General features: G+C 41.9%; 1 protein-coding gene across 2 annotated transcripts in view; it reads left to right on the forward strand.

Annotated features, from left to right (window-relative positions):
* The window catches only part of WDR70 (WD repeat domain 70), a 265,961-nt gene that overhangs the window by 193,128 nt on the left and 52,534 nt on the right, over positions 1 to 20,299 (forward strand). For both annotated transcript variants that reach the window (XM_074952491.1, XM_074952492.1), the window contains 2 exons: positions 11,654 to 11,753; positions 19,949 to 20,033. In XM_074952491.1, coding sequence (XP_074808592.1) covers positions 11,654 to 11,753; positions 19,949 to 20,033 — 185 coding nt within the window. The remainder of the gene's footprint in view (positions 1 to 11,653; positions 11,754 to 19,948; positions 20,034 to 20,299) is intronic.

A 20,299-nucleotide genomic window follows, 5' to 3' on the forward strand; every position in this document is an offset into this window, starting at 1 on the left:
TACTGAAGGGAAGCAATGTGTAATGGTCTATAACAGAGGTGGGCAAACTGTGGACCACGGGCCACATTCGGCCCACAGGACCCTTCTACCCGGCCCCTGAGCTCCAGGCCCAGAGGCTAGCCCTTGGTCCCTCTCCTGCAGTTCCCCCTCCCCCGCAGCCTCAGCTCACTGCACCACCAGCGCAATCCTCTGGGCGGCGGGGCTGTGAGCTCTTGCCAGGCAGCGCAGCTGCAGAGCCGCGGCCTGACCCGGTGCTCTGTGCTGCACAGTGGCATGGCTGGCTCCAGCCAGGTGGCACTGCTGCCTGTCCTGGTGCTCTGGGCAGCGTGGCTGTAGCGCCGCCAGCCACCAGTGCTCTAGGCAGTGCAGTAAGGGTGCAGGAAGCGGGGGTTGGATAGAGGACAGGGGAGTTCAGGGTGGTGGTCAGAGGGTGGGGGTGTGGATAGGGGTCAGGGCAGTCAGAGGGCAGGGAACAGGGGGGTTGAATGGGGGCAGGGGTCCCAGAGGGGCACTCAGGAAGGAGAGGGGGGCCGTCAGGGGCAGGAGTTCCATGGGTGGTCAAGGAGAAGGGGTGGTTGGATGGGACAGGGGTCCTGGGGGGCTAGGGGGGGCAATCAGGAATGAGAGGAGGGGTTGGATGGGGTGGCAGGGGGACAGCCAGGGGCAGGAGGTCCAGGGGCGGTCGGGGACAGGAAGGGTTGGATGGGACAGGGGTCCCGGGGCAGGCCGTCAGGGGGTAAGAAGCAGTGGAGGTCAGATAGAGGGTGAGGGCCGGGCCACGCCTGGCTGTTTGGGGCGGCACAGCCTCCCCTAACCAGCCCTCCATACAATTTTGGAAACCTGATGTTGCCATCAGGCCAAAAAGTTTGCCCACCCCTGGTCTGTAACAACTTACCTAGAAAGAAGATACCACATGGCTCTTCAATCTAACAGACATAACCATATCCAGTATTGGGAGTTGGAGTTAGAGGTAGATAATACAATTAAATATCTTTCCCAGAGTTTGCAGAGATTGAGGCATGGATGAGAGCAAGATTAATATGTCTTCATCCAAATAAAACATAGGTGATACTGGTACGTTTGAAAAAGAAATGGGAAGATATGGCAAAACTATTGTCCCTCTCTGACTGAGGATATATCTTGGCTTTGTGTCAGTTGTGATCACAGTTCTGATTACATTGCCAAGTCTCTCTGGATGTGATCACCATTCATTGTGAACTGTGACAGCTTTTTTCAGGTACCACATTTTCTCTTTGCCCCCATAATTTATATCTTTGTCACCGCAGAATGAGACTATTGTAACATCTTGTATCTATTCAAAAGCTACAAATACTGCAGAATACAGCAGCACATTTATTAAATGAAACACATTGCCGTGAGCGTCTTGCTCTTGTGATTCATAATTTACACTGTGTCGGTGTGTTTCCTGGTAAAATTTTTGGTATTCACTTATAAACACCTACGTGGATTGGAATCCCCCTGCAACTCCCTTTTGGGTCAGGGCCCCCAATTTAAGAAACGCTGGTCTCTCCCATGAAATCTGTATGGTATAGGATAAAAGCACGCAAAAGATTTCACAGTGGGAGGCCAGATTTCATGGTCCGTGACACGTTTTTCATGGCCGTGAATTTGGTAGGGCCCTAATCATAGCACACGCAGCCCCAGGGAGGGCATGGGGGTTCGGGAGCAAGGGACAGAGAGTGGAGCAGGGACCAAGCAGCTGCCCTTCAAGGAAGGGGAACAGCAGAGCTCCTGGCTCAGCATGGCTGTGGGAGAGGGGTAAGGACCCCCCAACATCCTGACAGCTAGGAGCTGCCTCCTGCCTGTCAGCTTTTGATCCCGGCTCTGGGCAAGCTCCATGCAGCAAGGAGGAGTTGGAGCAGGAGCCGCTGCCACCACGAGAGGAGCAGAAACAGGGAGCATGCTTGGCCAGGCAGTAATGGTGCTTCCAGCTGCTGCGCTGGCTTCCTGCAGCACTGCTCCTCCACCGCTGGGAACTCTGGGATATATCCAGAGAACTTTCTGGACCTGAGTCAAGCTGGGGTCCAGGAAAGCAATAGGGTGCAGACCCTAGGTCCCAGCTTAACACGGGCTTGGATCCTCCAGCCCTGCGGGGTCCTGCGACCCTAGGTTTGAGCCCTTGATTAGCACTATTGATGTATGGATGGAAGGGGGTTAGGGTTGAGCCCGGGCTCAAGCCTGGACTTATCTTACTGCGTAGACATACTCAAAGAGAACATAAAGTTGGAAATGAGTGAACAATAAAGGGAAAAGTCAGCTTGCGTGGAGCATAGGGGGTGAAAGGGTATATAGGGGAGAGGAGGTCAGAGATGTAGGTAGGGGAATAACTGTGTATGGTTGTGTGTTTGCAGCTGGAATATAGCAGAATATTGCAAAATATTAATAAGTAATCTCTTTTTGCTGCAGTTCTATAATTCAATAAGAGATTAGCACAGTAAAAAACTTTCTCAGTGTCTTACAGGCCCCACTTTCTACACCATTCACCTCAAATTTAATGTCTCTGTTTTTAAAATAGCTTGAAAATGTTAGGGACAAAAAGAAAAAGGGGAAAAAACCTTGGCTAGAACAAATCTGTTGTGTTTAAAAAAGCATTAGAAACTTGGAAAATCATCAACTAACTGAAACGTATCCTTGAAATATGGTCAAAAGTTCAAAAGTTTAATTTATTTTTTGTATCATTGTGTTAATCTGAACGTGCCTTGAATTTCTGAAGTATAACATAACTTTATATGCATCACCATGTCTAGCTCCTTCCTTCTAGGATTGACAAATGTGTTTTATTTGGGATAGTGGTTTTTTGCAATGTGAATCCCTGTTCCCTTGCTTCTGGATAGAGACCACTTATTTGTGGGAAACAGCTTTTTCAATGCCTGGTCATCTCCTGTCTTCATTATACTCCAACCATCATCTCCTCCTCTCCGACTTCAGTACTTCCAGTGTTGTTCCCCTTCAATCCATCCAAACTTTGTGCACAGAATATATTCCTTACTTGCTGCTCTGATCATGTTGCTTCCCTTTTTGAATCCTCTCTGGCTTCCTCTTACTTTTTAATTTCATTATCATCTTAAAACTCTGCAAAAGTGTGCTCCTGCCTATGTTGCTGCTCTCACTTCACCCTGTTACCCCATCTCTCATTTTTGATACCTCATTGGAACTTCCTCCTTTTCTTATGTGCCAACTATGCTCCCTGTCTCCTTGCCGATTATTCCTTAATGCACACGTCAACCACAAGGCCAATTGACTCTAATTTGCTGAACAAGTGTGTTTTGGTGTGCTACAGAACACACAAAGCTTGTCTCATTAAATGTAGCCTCTAGTTATCTGGTGCATTACATGCTTGAATTATCATGGCTTTTTTAAATTGTAACCTCCCTTGGGTAGGGATCTGCGTCTTACTCTCTGTTTTCTACAGTGCTGCAAACACTGTTGGCGTTCAGTAAATTATCATAGCATATTTTAGCCTTATCCATTGATTTATTTACACCTAATCTGTTCATAAATTAGAGCAAGGTTTACCTTGTATTCTATGAATAGTTCATTCATTCTGATCATGATATATGGTATGAAACCTTTAAAATGTCATGTGGAAGTCATAAAGACATCCTCCGTGGACCCCAGAATTCTTCTGCTAGGACTAATATTAAATACTTTCAGAAGGAAAGAATGTGTTACTGTAGGTTTTGCTGAAATGTGCTAAAACTCACTATTGTCAAATATTTGGGGACTTGACATGACATGAACTGTCTATATAACACAAATGGCACTCCACAATGATGGGTAGATTTAGGCTTAGGTAACTGAGTGTATAGGTGTGTGTTTATGAAGCAATTTGGTGATACTTTTTAAAACTAAGGGCTGGGGGAAAGCCAACAGGAGCTAGGGAGCACATGGTTTGGACATATCTTAAGGGAGGATCTATAAGTGGAGATTCCCTATGTCCTAATAAGGAGGAGAGGATGTAAGATGATAAAATGCAGGTAGGATCTGATGAGAAGCAGTCAAAAGAAAAAAAGTCCCATTCAATTACATCATGTAATGGCAGACAACTAAAAAGTGACAAGTTTTTCAAGTGCTTATATACCGATGCTAGAAGGCTAAATAATAAGATGGGCGAACGAGAGTGCCTCGTATTAAATGAGGATATTGATATAATAGGTATCATAGAAACTTGGTGGAATGAAGATAATCAATGGGACACAGTAATACCAGGGTACAAAATATATTGGAAGGACAGAACAAGTTGTGCTGATGGGGGGGGGCGGGGTGGCACTATATGTGGAAAAAAAGCATATAATCAAATGAAGTAAAATCTTAAATGAACCAAACTGTACCATAGAATCACTATGGATAGTAATTCCATGCTTGAATAATAAGAATATAGCAGTAGGGATATATTACAGACCACCTGATCAGGATGGTGATAGTGACTTTGAAATGCACAGAGAGATTAGAGAATCATTAAGAAAGGATAATAAGACAGAAAATATCATATTGCCTCTATATAAATCCATGGTACGCCCATATCTTGAATACTGCATGCAGATGTGGTTGCCCCATCTCAAAAAAGATATATTGGAATTGGAAAAGGTTCAGAAAAGGGCAACCAAAATGATTAGGGGTATGGAACAGCTGCCGTATGAGGAGAGATTAATAAGTCTGGGACTTTTCAGCTTGGAAAAGAGGTGACTAAGGGGGGATATGATAGAGGTTTATACAATCATGACTGGTGTGGAGAAAGTAAATAAGGAAGTGTTATTTACTCCTCATAACACAAGAACTAGGGATCACCAAATGAAATTAATAGGCAGCAGGTTTACAACAAACAAAAGGAAGTATTTTTTCACACAACTCACAGTCAACCTGTGGAATTCCTTTCCAGAGGATGTTGTGAAGGCCAAGACTATAACAGGGTTCAAAAAAGAACTAGATAAATTCATGGAGGATAGGTCCATCAATGGCTATTAGCCAGTATGGTGTCCCTAGCCTGTGTTTGCCAGAAGCTGGATATGGGTGAGAGGGGATGGATCACTTGATGATTACCTGTTCTGTTCATTCCCTCTGGGGCACTTGGCATTGACATTGTCCAGAAGACAGGATACTGGGCTGGATGGACCTTTGGTCTGACCCAGTATGGCCGTTCTTATGATCTAAATTCACCCCCATTCACTAATTGGCCACTAATTTGTTCGCTTAAAGGAAAGACATAAAACAAGAGTTAATGCACAATGTTCAGAAACTGATTCAGAGAGAGGGAGAGAACTGGAATTTTAGCTGTAAATGCAAGCAGTAATGTTAGTAAAAAAAAAAATTTTTTTTTGCCAATGATTAGTAAACAAGATTAGGCTATAGTTAAATATGTTAGGAGGCCAGAGGCCAAAAAGTTATTTTCCTTGAAAACTGCATCAACTGTTCCCAGTGTCTGCAAAAACTTTTTGTTCAACCTTCAATCACTTTTAGAGTACTTGATTTAGTATTACAATTCAGGGTTATTTTCTTCAGTAGAGTAATATATTGAGGGTGACTTTGCAGTTAGAAAAACAATCTTTTTACTGAGAAACTGAGCAAATTAGTTTTGAAAGAGAAATGCAGAACCCCAGTGTAGATTTTACACCATTTTCAGGGTGCAGCCTTATTTTATGTGGGATCCTAAAACCTTTAGGCTGGGCAGGTTTGTTGAAAATTGCTACTTTTTTTAAATATTCAAACTTAAGATACCATATATGCTAACTTTTTCCCCCTTCCCATTTTCAACGTTATGTTAGCTTGTAAAGGGAAAAACTTGTAAGTATCCCCAGGCACAGAGGCTTTCTGGTTTAACTTCTGTGATTAAATACAAATAAATGTGTCTAAATCTGGGAGCCCTCGGCTAAATATCAAGGGTTGCTCTTCCAGTGCTGAAAGATTCAGTTTAATTGACAGATTAAATTGGCAGTAGTATAAATGTTTTACTCAGAAGAATCTAGATCCTACATTCATTTAGTGGAAATTTTGAGGGTGCAAGATCTAGGTTAGGCCAGATTCTTTTAAATGGTGTGACGGGGCAAGGCCAGATGGCTATAGAAAAGTAGTGGGAGATAGCTATATTAGCTCCAAGCTAAACAAATCCCTGGTACCAGGATAAGTTAAATGGCAGCTGCTCAAGGTCAATTAAGACACCTGGGGCCAATTAAGAACTTTCCAGAAGGCAGGGAGAATGCTAGGTTGATTGGGACACCTGAAGCCAATCAGGGACTGGCTGCTGAAACTAGTTAAAAGCCTCTCAGTCAGGTCGGGGTGGATGTCAGGAGCTGTGGGAGGAAGTTGTGCTGTTGGAGAGACTGAGCAATGCACACCATATCAGGCACAAGGAAGGAGGCCCTGAGGTAAGGGTGAAGTGGAGCCTGAGGAAGTGGGGGCTGCTGTGGGGAAGTAGCCCAGGGAATTGTACGTGTCATGTTTCTAAAAGGTCAGCTACCATAGCTGATACTATTAGGGTCCCTGGGCTGGAGCCCGGAGTAGAGGGCGGGCCCAGGCTCCCTCCTTTGGCCCCCACCCCCCGATTAATCACTGAGACTGGGAGACAACAGAGACTGTGCAAGGGAGGATAGCTTCTCCTCACCTCCCTCGCTGGCTTATGATGAAAATGGCTCAGTAGACTGTGACCCTTGTCTCTAGAGAGAGAAGGGTTACATGGAGGGTCACAGTGAGCCTCTGAGGTTAGCGAAATCCACCAGGAAATGCAGGACCCACGGAGACAAGGACAGAGCTTTGTCACAATGGTTAAATTCCATATCAGTTTGGTGTGATGGTCATTTGGTTATGGTTAATTTATTTGTAAGTATCCATGGTATTTTGCAAACACAAAATAAAGCATTTTAAATTACGTGGTAATATTTAATAAATATTGAAGGATATTCATTTCCCAGAATAATTCACAGCGCATCTCAAATATATTATCACACATTCTGAAAACAACCTTTTTGTAGTTGATGTCATAAAATATGTGCTTGGGTGTTTAAGAATTGCACCAACAAAAACTTGTAGTTCTCATTTAAAATCTGCTCAATGTGTAGTGTCCAGAATAAGTATATTAATTTAGAAGTGACAATTTTAAATGTGCTTCCTAAGTGCATTGATTAAACCTAGGTTACACTATTCAGTTTCCAAGTAGTATAAGAAAAATTTACATCATTTCCCAAGCTTTCTTTATGTGTACGTCTAAGATGTACGTGCATTTCCATCACATTTTAGGCAATATTTAGGACTCAATCCTGCAAAAAGCTGAGCAAATGAGCAACTTTACCTGTGTGAATATCTGGGCCCTTAATTTGTAAATATAGTATATTACACACGGAAAACTACGTTAAAAGAACATTATTATTAGTTTGCAAAGTCAAACTCTCTAAAAGTTTGGAAATGTCAGAATCAAGGTTGCCTGTGGAACCTAATTTATCCTACTTGTGAGTATGCATTATGATTCAGTCTTTAATTGCATAATATCATGTTATTTTTTTTTCCACATAACCACTGCTTCATTCAGTGCACAGGATGGATGGTGCTAATTTAATGAACAGTTCTTCAGTTTTTCAATGTGTGGCCCTAGGCCTTATTTACTCCATGCTGTTTAAACCTGGAAGACAGAATTATTGAATTTCCTCATAGGCTTTTCTATGTTGCTCATCATTAAAGTGTTTGTGTGCTTCGCAAACATTAATTATCTTCTCCCCAGCCCTGTGAGGTGATAGGGGTGTTACTATCCCCATTTTACAGATGGGGAGCTGAGGCACGGAGACCATTCTATAGACAACCTTAATTGTTACATTTCCTAACTTTTGAGTGCTTGACTTTAAAACTTCAGTAATTTTTAATGTAGTTTGTTGTGTGTAATAACCTAGCTTTTTAAAAGCAAAGTGATCAAACAGAAATTGCATCATGTGGCATTGTATTGTCACCCACATGGGTCCACAGGAGGGTTGGAAACTTAGGTCCACTGCACAGACCTCTGCCAGTTGAGCTAACAGAGTAACTGATAGCAATAGTAGATCGTCATCCTGTATGTGAACTATCGCTAGAAGGGGATGAGACACACACTTTGCCAGTCGGTTCTACGATAATTGCTGACAGCAGAGAAATTGAGACACTGAGGAATATTGGGTTCTGCTATAGGCTGCAGAGGGGAGTGTGCTCTAGTGGGTAGAGACCCTTCTGCCCTGTCCCCTCCAATCTGTCTGTTCCAGGCCTGTCTCTTCCTCAACCCTGGCTCCTTTTCTCAGTCCCAATTTCCTTCCAGTCCCAGTCTCTATTCCTGAGGCTTTTCATCCCAGTCTTCTGCCCAGCCAGCCCTTGTTTCCCCTTCCTGTCGAACTGCCTCTGTCCAGCGTCCTATCCAGCGAGTCCCAGTTCCTCACTACCGGCTCTTTGTCCAGTGTCTCTCTTTCTTCTCCAACTAGCTCCTAGCCGCTGTCTCCAGGCTCCTCATTCAATCTCAGTATTTTCTCTCTCCCCATCTCCGCCCTCCACACATACCTCCTGGTTCTTTGTCCCAGTCTCCTTGTCCAGCTGGTCCCATTTCTGTTCACCTACTCCTTGCCCCAGTATCCTTGTCCAACTGGTCCCAGTCTTTCCCTTCTTCCCTCCAGCTCCTCATCCAACCTCAGTGTCTCATCCCCCTAGCCTGTTGGATCTCAGTCTCCACCTCACAAACAGCTCCCAGTCTCATTGTCCAATCAGTCCCAATGTCCTTTCCCTCCAACTCCCAGTCACAGTTTCTCTCTCTACCTCCAATCCCAGTCTAACTAGATTCCTTTTCCCTCATCCTGATCTTTTGTCCCCACTATATTCAAATCCGACAGCTTTCTCCTCCACGCTAACTGGGTGCCATCAAGGAGTAAAGGGATCATTGAGAGCACAGGAGAGAACCTGCTGTCAGGTCCAGTACCTTGCCCCATCCTGACTCAGATCAGCCAGGAGTTGCAATTACAGGAGTCTGAGCTCCCACCATCATGGGTTGGATCACGGTCTCTCACTGTGTGGAATCTTAGATTTTAACTGTTAAAATTGAAGTTTCTACTGAGCATATGCAAAAGTGTAGTTTTTCAAGGGCTTATAACTTGGCCACATTTGAGTGGATTTTCACAAGGATAGCAAAAGGTATAGACCTGACACATAGGCCACCCTCCATCAAATTTCAAGCACCTGCTCCAATGTATAGGCACACTAAAGTATTTCAGATAAAAGGTTTCAAGAATCTTTTATCATGTTCAAAACACTGTTTCTCACTAGCCTTGTTGTTGGAGACAACTAGACTATTTTGGCTGGAATTTTTTTTAAAAAAATTCAGCCTGAGGCAGACGTCCAACATGAAGAATTTTAACTCAAATGGTTAAAGTTTGGCAGAATTGTAAGCAAGTGAAAACAGGTCTTATAGTAGGAAGTGGCAGACAACCTTAATTCTAGCTGCCTACGATTAAATTTATCTATGGAATCTTCCATACTGAAGGATTTAAAAACATGCACATGTAAGAATTACTTTTGTCATCTTACATGAACTGTATTCAAGCGCTTTTCTACGTGAACACTTAGTTTATGACCAGTTTGGGTGTGAATCTACCCCACACTAGCCTGGTTCACACTATCTGGTCATGTAGATCCTGCTCACACCCACCAACAGTTTCTTTGTGCACTTTGATTTAGACCAGGGGTTCTCACAACAAATGTTCTGGTGGCCACAGAGTGCGGCCATCAGCTCTTGCTGGTGGCCGCTCTAACAATTTTTCCTAAAATACTTAATTAACTTTAGGAAAAACAAATGAATATGCACATATACATGTCCAAATCATTGTAATTTATTTATGTAGGATTTTTTTTGGAGAATCAAAAATAATGTACAGTTGTCTCTATTCTTTACTGGACCTAAACAGAATAGAAACACAAATAAGGTGCTTTGCACATTCTTGTCTTTTTTCTTATTGTTTCTGTTGCTTTTTTTTAGACTTGCTAGCTACTAAGTCTGCTGTGAAAAGTGATATTTATTAACAAACATACAGATATCACTTTTCACTGAAGACATACTCAGCCCTGGCAATCCCGGGGACAAATTGAGCCCTGGATGGGGAGGTGGGTACGGAGGCAGCAGGAGCCGGGGCAATGGGGCACTAGGGGAGGCATTGGAGGCCAGAGGTGATGGGAGCAGTGGTGAGCTCGGGGAATGGAGCCCAAAGCCCCGTGGCTGGAGCCTTCCACCTGCCACTCCAGGGCTGAAGCCCGACCCCCACTGCCTCTGGGAAAGTGGGGAACTCACCTGCTGCCTGCTCTTCCAGCATTTGTGTGTCCAGAGAGGGGCCTCTGCTTTGCCCCGTCCCCCGCCTCCCCACCAATAACCACCCAGAAGGCTGTGCCTGCAAGAAAAGTCCCTGGAGGGCACATGCGGCCATGGTGGCTGCATCTGAGAAACACTGATCTAGACCCATTTCAAAGCAGGTTAGATCAAAACACACTAAGGAACTGTTAGTGTATATCAGTGGATCCACATGGACAATTAATGCAGCATTCTAATGCAGAGTAGATTTACATCCCAGTTTGCTGCAAACTACATGTTTGTGTAGACAAGCTCCAAGAATCTCAGAAATGCAGCTTTGTCTGGTAGCAAGTAATTTTTCTTTAACAGAGTATAGCTGTACACAACATTTAAGGACAGAAAATAAAGAAGGATGCATTTTCTAAATGAAAGATCCGGGGAATTTAATTAAGTGGAACGTAAGTTTGTGAAAAGTGCTTTGGTATCTTTAATAGTTTGGACCTTTGTTTTAAGCAAGGAAGGGAGAACCTGGGTTTTGTGAAACCTGTACAACTTTTTGTAGTTTGAGGTTTCACAGAACGTTTTTTGAATTTCACAAAATATTTTTCCCTTTTTAATATAAGGAAATTTCAAGACAAAAGCGGATTGTCTTGGTTAAATAAAGGTCTGTTCTATGCAAGCAAAAGATTCATGTATAAAAGTAATTCCTGCCCCTTTTTCTAGGACTATCAGGGGAATATAGTTAAAAAAACAAAAATATACAGCATTCCCAAACTTGAGTTTTGCAGGTGCAAAATGGAACTCAAACCTCAGAATATTTGAGTTTTATTCTAAATCTATAACCTATGAGCTTTGGCAGATTCTAAATTTGGCAAAAGAAATTCTCCCAGTCCTCCTTTAAGTCTTATCCAAAATATTTATAATGCATTTTGACATTTTTAAACTGTAAACCTGCTATAGGAGTGATGAGAACTGAGTGTCTTGTAATAAAAAAATATTTTAATCACAATCTTTTATTTCTGATCAATGTGAGTTACATGTGGGTATTGATTGTATGTAGATGTGTAATTGTTTTCCTGTACTATAAAATGAAATATAGTAAAAAGTTAAAATGTGCCTTTAAAACCATTATCATCATCGTCGTCGTCATCTATAATGCAAAAGGAACATTTTTAAAAGATTATAGAAATGTGTACTTTTTTGCCCCTCCTTGACTTGAAAATGGTTGGTTTGTTTGTTTGTTTTTTAAAAAAAAGGCAGGAAATATAATAAAGAATGCTTAGTGTTGTAAGGACACAAGTATATTCAGTCTGGAAGTAACAAAGTTTTTATATATGTTATTTTCTTGACAAACAGGTTCATACAAAGTTCCACTGCAGGCAGGCACATGCTCCTGGCACTGAAACTTCATGCTTGACGTTTTCCTATGATGGTACTGTCCTTGCTAGTCGAGGAGGTAGGTAAATAAAAAGCTCTTTGATGTATGTTGCTTAATGAAAGATAAGTTTAGGTTTCTGCTAATTATTAACTAATGTGGGAAAGAAATTCTGGCCATTTTAAATCATACCACCTAAAGGTAATTCTTCATACTAGGAAAATAATACATTGAAATCAGAAGTTAGCTATTCTCTGGATTTTTTTTTAAATCTGAAATACTTCACAAATCTTAATTTTCATTACCATACCTTACTCTAAAATTGTGTTCCATCAGCAGTTCTGAACATGGATGGGGGGAGCATGTCCAACTTTCTAAGGGAGTGCGGCAAGGCTTCTCACTCACTGGGTCACAACATCTCTACTGCCTTTCCGTCATGAATAAATTTGAGTGAGTGACTCTGTGACCTGTTGCACAGGGACGCGGTGCCACTCAGATTTGGTCCAGCCTCTCTTCCATCATAATGGAGGGGCACCTGGGCCAAATTTGAGTGAATGGCTTTGCAATCTGGCACACTGCATCACAGTCCCCATTAGCATTCATCAGTGCTGAAATTAAGAAGTACTGCCCTGAAAACATTGTGGATGTTATATGCTTTTAAACATTTCCTTGTCTATGCACAGCGGGATCAAAAGACTGGTTTATTTAAAGTAGAAGCTCCTTTATTGGAATCACTGTATTAATGGCTCCAGTTCCATATAGATTACATTGGAAAGTCCTGTTTTGTAAGGTGAAGGGAGGGCATGAATCAGAAAATGTTGAGAACACCTGCGGTACATTTATGGAAGGAAATTTATAAAAATAATTAAGGGAAATTGTAAAAGAAAATGATTTAATTTATTTTGCTATGTTTTTATTGTACAAATTCCAATTTTTTTTAATCCAAGCAATAATAATCCACCAAAATCAGAAATTTTAAATTTGAATAAAATAAACACACAAAATTAACTAATAAGAATTTTTCAGAATTAATACAAAGTGTTTAAAAGTATCAACTTTTTTCATTTGTTCTTTGTGGAAAAGCCTCCAACGGTATTCACTTCATATTGTTTACTGTTTATTCTCTCCCCAGTTCACTTGTCTATTCACTGTAATTTTTTGTCATTGGATTGTATTTTATCTAATTTGTATTGTAAACACCATGAAAAGGGGAGCTTCTTATTTGCCTGTAAAGTGTTGTCAATCTCTGTGCTCCTGTATAAATAATGACACATCTATAAATGGTTCTCTGAGTCTCCTCTGTTGTTATAGGCTGAGTTTTTCAAAGCTATCTATCTACCTATCATGCTCTAATTAGACTTTCTCTTTATGCCATTCATTTTCTTCATTTGTCCTTCCACGTGATACCTTCCTTCTGAGGCTATTTTCTTAAGTTCCGTATTTGTGAATTTATTAAACTTGCTCAGTAGCCTTTTGCCGCTTTTTACTGTAGTGTTGTACTTCCTTCCCCCATGTTCTTCCCATCCTTATTTGTCCCCAGAATGTGTATCTGGATGATCAGGCATCCAGATGACTAGTCAGACTACGCCTAACTTACTTAATCATCAGACTATCACATTTCAGTCTAAATTGTATAAAAACTTGATTTATACTATTGCGGGATTTAAGCATAAGAAATGGCTCCTTAGTGTGTTTAAAAATATTACCTTAATATACAGTACTTGCCTGGTTAGATGATTTTTTTAAACTCTATATATCTGCTATACTAAAATGAGAAGGATTCATGGTTTATTTTAAATTCTTTGTTTGGTTAATGTTTTAATACAAGTATTGCTTTGGATCTGTACCAATAAAAGCAGGTGTGGATCCAGCAGTCATAGATTAGCATGAGGATCAAAGAGAGGATCATTGTTTGGGGGAATGGGGACTTTCACTGAAAGCCTGATTGCCTCCCCTGCATCTCATGTAGATTCTAAGTCGGAGATGAGGGAAATGAGGCACAGCTCAGCTGCAGGCACAGAGGAAAAGGAACAGCAGGAGAGTTGCTTATGGGAGTTCCTGGCTTCGTTCTTGTCAGTTATTAGCTAAAAACCTGACAGAAATTTAAGAAAGTGATATTTACACACATTTCATTATTTTAAAAAAGCATGTTTGGCAATGTTTTCTTATCTTAACAATAAAGAGTGATTCAATAGTGTAGCTACTAATCTATCATAAAAATAAAACTGAGTTTTATATGCTGGTATTATATAGAACTTACAGTGAACTTCTCGTCTTGTTTATAAGATAAAAATCTCTGAAAATCACCACATGTGTGGATCAATACATTTCTTTGGTGTATCGCCTCAGAGGTGAACAACTCTTAGGTCTGGTGACTCTTAAATAGTCAACTTATAAATGAAAACCAGTGCATCATGACTACATGTAACTAAATTCAATGAAACCTATTCACCTCTGCGCTATCAGATAGCATGTGCAAATATGTGCTACCTGTATGGCTCAGAGATGAATATACTTCTTTTTTCCCCCCCTCAATTTTTGTTCATCTCCCATTTAAAATATTTAGAAGGAAAAACTGTTTCATTCAGAACTTCTTGATGAATATGAAGAGATTCCAGATACAGTATTTCTGATTAATACGTTTAGAGAGTGTGTAACGATAATATTGGCCATGATTTTTAAAAATTTGGTCTATACAGACTTCTGTTTTGATAATAGCAAGATGAATTGTACCTTAAGGTAAATACTGACCAAAGCAAATCTGAAGTTAATATTTGCTTAAGTATATAAACTTGATATTCACCTCAATAAAATGCCAATATTTATTGGCACTAATGGATATTATATAGCTGTCACCAGTTTTTAATATCTGATTTTTAAATCAAGATTGATGTTTTTCTAAAAAATGTCCTCTAGTTCAAACATACATTAATTCAGGGAAGTCTTACAGTCTGTGTTACACAGGAGGTCAGACTAGATGATCATTGTGGTTCCTTCTTGCCTTATCTATGAATTTATGGAGCTCAGAGGGCTTTCTGGAAGGATTGGAGTTTTAGCAGCCATAGTTTCTTCATGGATAGAGAAGCAATTATTCTTAAACACAATGCCAAGTGGGATGGTCTGTTGGAAGGGTAAAGTCCGGAGGACCAGATCATCCTGAGAGACATAGAAGATGGTGTAAGTGTAGAAATGTGAAATAATTTCTCTCCCCGGTCCATGTTCTGTCATTTAGCTTTTGGCCCATCGGGGGGAGTGATGAGCAGCGTCTGTCTCCTGGGTAGCTCCTTAATTGGCCTTCTCCAGCCTGGTGTGCATGAGCCATTGCACAAGTACAGGGCTGTGACCTTGCCCCCTTTGAGGTGATGTACATTTCAAGGGTGCAACAGTATTGGAGCTCCTGCATTGCTCAGAGAAAACCGTGATGCTCAGGCACGCTTTCATTCCATTTTTCTCACACATGTAAGGGCCAGAAAATATTTAGATGGTGTTAAAGATATGTTTTTGTTTTCATACATTTAATATTTTCATGTTCTCATATGTTAACCTTTTTATGTAAATAGCTTTCCTGTGTGTTTTAAATAATTTTATCTCATTCTATAAACTTTGTTGTTAGTGCAGAGAAATGAATCTTTTCCAGTGATTTTTGTGATGATTCAGTTATTATCCTTGGATCTGTGCATTCAGAAAGAGACTTGAGGGAAACTGCCACAGCTCTAAAGTGTTGAGCCTTTCAGGCACTAGCACAGCAGCCTTATGCAACACACGCTCGGTGACTTAGACTGAGCCACGCATTTCCAGGTCAATTGCTCTCCTGGCTGATGTCAGCAGTGGAGCTCCCTGGAGATTATCACATGGTTCACTTTCCAATTTATGCAGCACTCTTGCTTCACAGTATCTCTCTCACCCGCCTGTATCCTATGCAGTCTTCCTGATCAGCATTTTCTCCTGTCCCATCAGCATGTAGGTTCTAACTGAAGGCTGTTTGCAAAAGACCTATCTTGGCTCAGGAAAAATGAAGGCATTATTCTGGGAGCTCTCTGTTAACTGTGACAAATTTGGATCTAAACCCTAGTAGGAATGACAGTGGCTGATTCCATCATGCTAAGAGTCTGGCCACAAATAATCACATGGACCAGAGAACCTGTTTGTAATCCCACCCTGGGATCCTTGTGCTGCTTATTGGCATGGTAGAAAATAGTCAGAGGCATTGTGTTTCTTGGTAACTATATAAAATCATCCCAGCTTCTCAGGAGAAGTCTGCCATAAGCACTGTTCCCTCTAAGCTGTGTGCGTGTGCACAAACACCGCGTGCACAACAATTTGCACAGAAGAAATTTTTTTGCACACACGGCCTGTCAAAAATTAGAGGGAACATTGGCCATAACGACTTAAAATTTTAAGTGGGAAGAAACTGTGATGTGGTATGCTCAAGCCTAATGTGAATTCTTCTGAATGCCCCATTTAAAAAACTGCTTGACTGCCTTCTTTCTTCCTTTGAGGCTAAATTTAAAAACTTATTCCGTTTGGCTTCATCTGGCAGTTATTTTAGTCTGTCATGAACTAGTTGAAGGTAGACTAGTGTTGCTCCAGCCCCAGTAGGAATTGATACATTTAGAAATCATTATTAAATAAACCCTGGTGTTGTGGGATAATAATATAGTAATTTTCCAGGTGGCGGTGACTTCACCTCCAAGTGTGAGTTTGGAGTACCAGTGTCTGATCCACATTCATATTAAATTTTCATTGATAAGGTGGTTCTATGGATGCATCCTAAATTTATTCTAAAGTGTTCTACCTTAATAACCAAGTCATTTTAACAACATTTCTTCCACATAGAATCATAGAATATCAGGGTTGGAAGGGACCTCAGGAGGTCATCTAGTCGAACCCCCTGCTCAAAGCAGGACCAATCCCCAACTAAATCATCCCAGCCAGGGCTTTGTCAAGCCTGACCTTAAAAACTTCTAAGAAAGGAGATTCCACCACCTCCCTAGGTAACGCATTCCAGAGTGTCACCACCCTCCTAGTGAAAAAGTTTTTCCTAATATCCAACCTAAACCTTCTCCACTGCAACTTGAGACCATTACTCCTTGTTCTGTCATCTGCTACCACTGAGAACAGTCTAGATCCATCCTTTTTGGAACCCCCTTTCAGGTAGTTGAAAGCAGCTATCAAATCCCCCCTCGTTTTTCTCTTCCACAGACTAAACAATCCCAGTTCCCTCAGCCTCTCCTCATAAGTCATGTGTTCCAGTCCCCTAATCATTTTTGTTGCCCTCCGCTGGACGTTTTCCAATTTTTCCACATCTTTCTTGTAGTGTGGGGCCCAAAACTGGACACAGTACTCCAGATAAGGCCTCACCAATGTCGAATAGAGGGGAACGATCACGTCCCTCCATCTGCTGGCAATGCCCCTACTTATACATCCCAAAATGCCATTAGCTTTCTTGGCAACGAGGGCACACTGCTGACTCATATCCAGCTTCTCGTCCACCGTAATCCCTAGGTCCTTCTCTGCAGAACTGCTGCCTAGCCATTCGGTCCTTAGTCTGTAGCGGTGCATGGGATTCTTCCTTCCTAAGTGCAGGACTCTGCACTTGTCCTTGCTGAACCTCATCAGGTTTCTTTTGGCCCAGTCCTCTAATTTGTCTAGGTCCCTCTGTATCCTATCCCTATCCTCCAGCGTATCTACCTCTCCTCCCGTTTAGTGTCCTCTGCAAACTTGCTGAGGGTGCAATCCACACCATCCTCCAATGCCCATCCCAACAAGACCTTTCTCCAGAAACTGAATGTGAAAATGACCTTGGACTTTTATCTGGAACCGACCAAAGTCCTGCAAAGGTCTTTCTAGCCTCTTCTTTTCACACCAATACAGTAGGTTTTGCTGTTAGCAAGAGAGATATGTCTAAATAACTGTCTGATTGCATTTCTGCACGCTACAGCTTGGCAGGTCTGCAACTTAAAGATCATGTCAAGGCTCATTCCATTAGGGACAGAGCAGCCTTGGATGCTAGCCTCAGATCTGTCCCTATCCAAGAAATTTGCAAAGCAGCCAAATGGCATTCTTTGCACACATTAACAAAGCACTGGTGCTTTAGTTTTAGCATCTAGACAATAATTATTGTTTTTCATGTTACAGAAACAAACACTTTGGTAGTATTGGGATGGGCACTATTAGAAAACCCTAAAATAAATAGATATTCCGAAGTTAGGGAATTCAAAACCCTTGTTCTCTTTTCCCTCCCCCCGCCTTTCCAACCAACATAGATTTATTACTCTGGTCAAAATATTTTTATTTAAATTTGCCACTTTTCAACAAGCTTTCATGTTGAAGAGGTATCTTAGTCCTTCATATTTTGTTTACACACACATACACGCTGCTGCTTTCATTCAAAAATATGCCACTTACCTTGATTTTCTTTTGTTATTGTCCATTACCCATTTTTCCATTATATTTTATTTTAGTTACCCTCTTTAAGCTCTTTAGTCTCCATGAGCGGGAATCCACAGTGATGAATATCTTTGGAGAAAAGAAAATGACTTCCCTCTAATTCTTGTGCCCTGGTTGTGTGCATTTCTGTGCATTACCACTCACCCAGCCCCTCCCATCAGAGTTCAAGGGAATTCTGTAACTTCTTATCTAGATTTAACCTTGTACTTTTTAAAATGACTTTTATATGCAAGTTCTTCTTCTCACCTTTTATAAGGAACTGACCTGGAATGCAAGGAGGTCAGCTAGTTGCCTTAGTGAGGATTCTGTAATATGCAGGACCCTGTTGGTGCCTCAGAGACTCAAAATTCTAGAACTATGAGAATTTCTGCCTCCTCTCATCCTGGAAATATGTACCCCAGAGTGATAATCCATAAATATGCACATCTCTCTACACACAAGAATTACAGGTAACTACCCTTTTTTAACACGTCGTTAATATGACATAACTACCAAAAAGGAATAAATAGCATAACTTTGATTGACTTGTTGATTCATACCACAGTTATCAAAGACACATGACAACAGCTATAAGTGACTTATTGTGAAGTAGTTCTGGCTTTTAAAGTCACAATTGTATTGCAGGGGCTGTCCTGCAATGTGTCTCCCACAAGGAATTCTGGCTGATTCACTCAGAATTTCAGTAGGAACAGGAGTGTACACAGGAATAGTGCCATTTTTGAAGGGGCACTTCCTGTGCCCCCCGCGGCCGGAGGAACTGCCTCCCTTCTCCTGCTCCACACGGCCGGAGGACCTGGTTCTCCCCACCACAGCCCCGGGCCCGGTGGGTCTGGCTCTCTCCCCCAACCCATCCCCCATGGCTCCGGGGCCAGTGGAGCTCACTCTCTCCCCTGCAGCCAGAGGAAATGGATACCTCCTACAACCCCAGGGCCGGAGGAGCTCACTCTCCCTGCCCTCTCCCCGGAGGAGTTCTGTGCTGCTGCTGATTGGAGAGGGGAACATGCTCCTGCTTCCCCGCCCCCCTCCCCCCGTGTGTACGCACACCCCTGAGTGGGAGAACACATGCAGCAATTTTGGTACATTTGTAATGGGTGAAGTGTGTGCACCATCTGTAACTGGTCAGCTGGCTGGTGCAGAAAGTAGGCTGGGCTTTGGGACTACTTTCTGTTTACCCTTCCTTGCCCCCTTTGAAGTAGCTAATGCCTGCACTCCACACTTGGCTGCTGTGTGTCTTCTAAGGAAAAGGGGAGAGCTCCTTATGCTCTCTCCTCCTCCTTTGCACCCATGTAGGATGAGCTGAAATCTGGCTCCATATATCTTATGTAACTTGAACTGTTCCTTCCATTTTAACCTTTGTGAGTTAGCTTGTGAAAAGTCAATGAAAATTAAATTGACAACTCCCCACTCCCCCCGCCCCAAAAAAAACCAAAAAAAACCAAACGCTTACAGCCCCAAAACCCCACAAGCACAGGAAGGATTAGTGTTTAAGGAGTTTCCATTCTGCTAGAAACAGCTAAAAGTCATAAAGTAGATGTTGGCAGGATTTTGTCACTGAGGAAAAGTCCATGACAGTCTCATTGAAGCATACAGTAAGGAACACTACAGGTGGTATTTCTCATTATTAAACTTTAAGCCATTACTTTAGGCACAAACAACTCATTCTTTTCATGTAGCGCTCCCACCCCCTTAAACATGCTGATATTTTTCTGCTTTTGTTTTATTGATTTATTTAGCTTTTGGGTCCCTGGACAAAAATTAAGTTCCTACAAATATGTAATTCTTGACTCTTATGTGTTAACTTTTGTCATTTGTTGTTTATTTCATAGGAGATGATACATTAAAAGCATGGGATATCAGGCAATTTAAAAAACCTCTTAACTCAGTTGAAGGTCTGTCCAGCTTTTTCCCAATGTAAGTACTTTATTCATTTACTCCAGCCTGTAGAAGCAGCTGCAGAAACAGCCAAAGCAGGGACAGCTGTAGTGGGAGGTGTGGGTAAATATGGGGGTCAGCTGGGGCCATCCGTGGACCCTGAATTGTTCAGAGGAGACACCACCACCACCTTCAAGCAGTCAGGAGCCCTAGGAGCCACGTGGTGCTGCCTTCTCCCCATCCTCCCACCATCTGACCTTCAGGGAAAAACTGCAGAAGAACCAGCCAGACACTCCAGTCAATAG

The sequence above is a fragment of the Natator depressus genome, chromosome 5, assembly GCF_965152275.1.
Source record: "Natator depressus isolate rNatDep1 chromosome 5, rNatDep2.hap1, whole genome shotgun sequence".
NCBI lineage: Eukaryota > Metazoa > Chordata > Testudines > Cheloniidae > Natator > Natator depressus.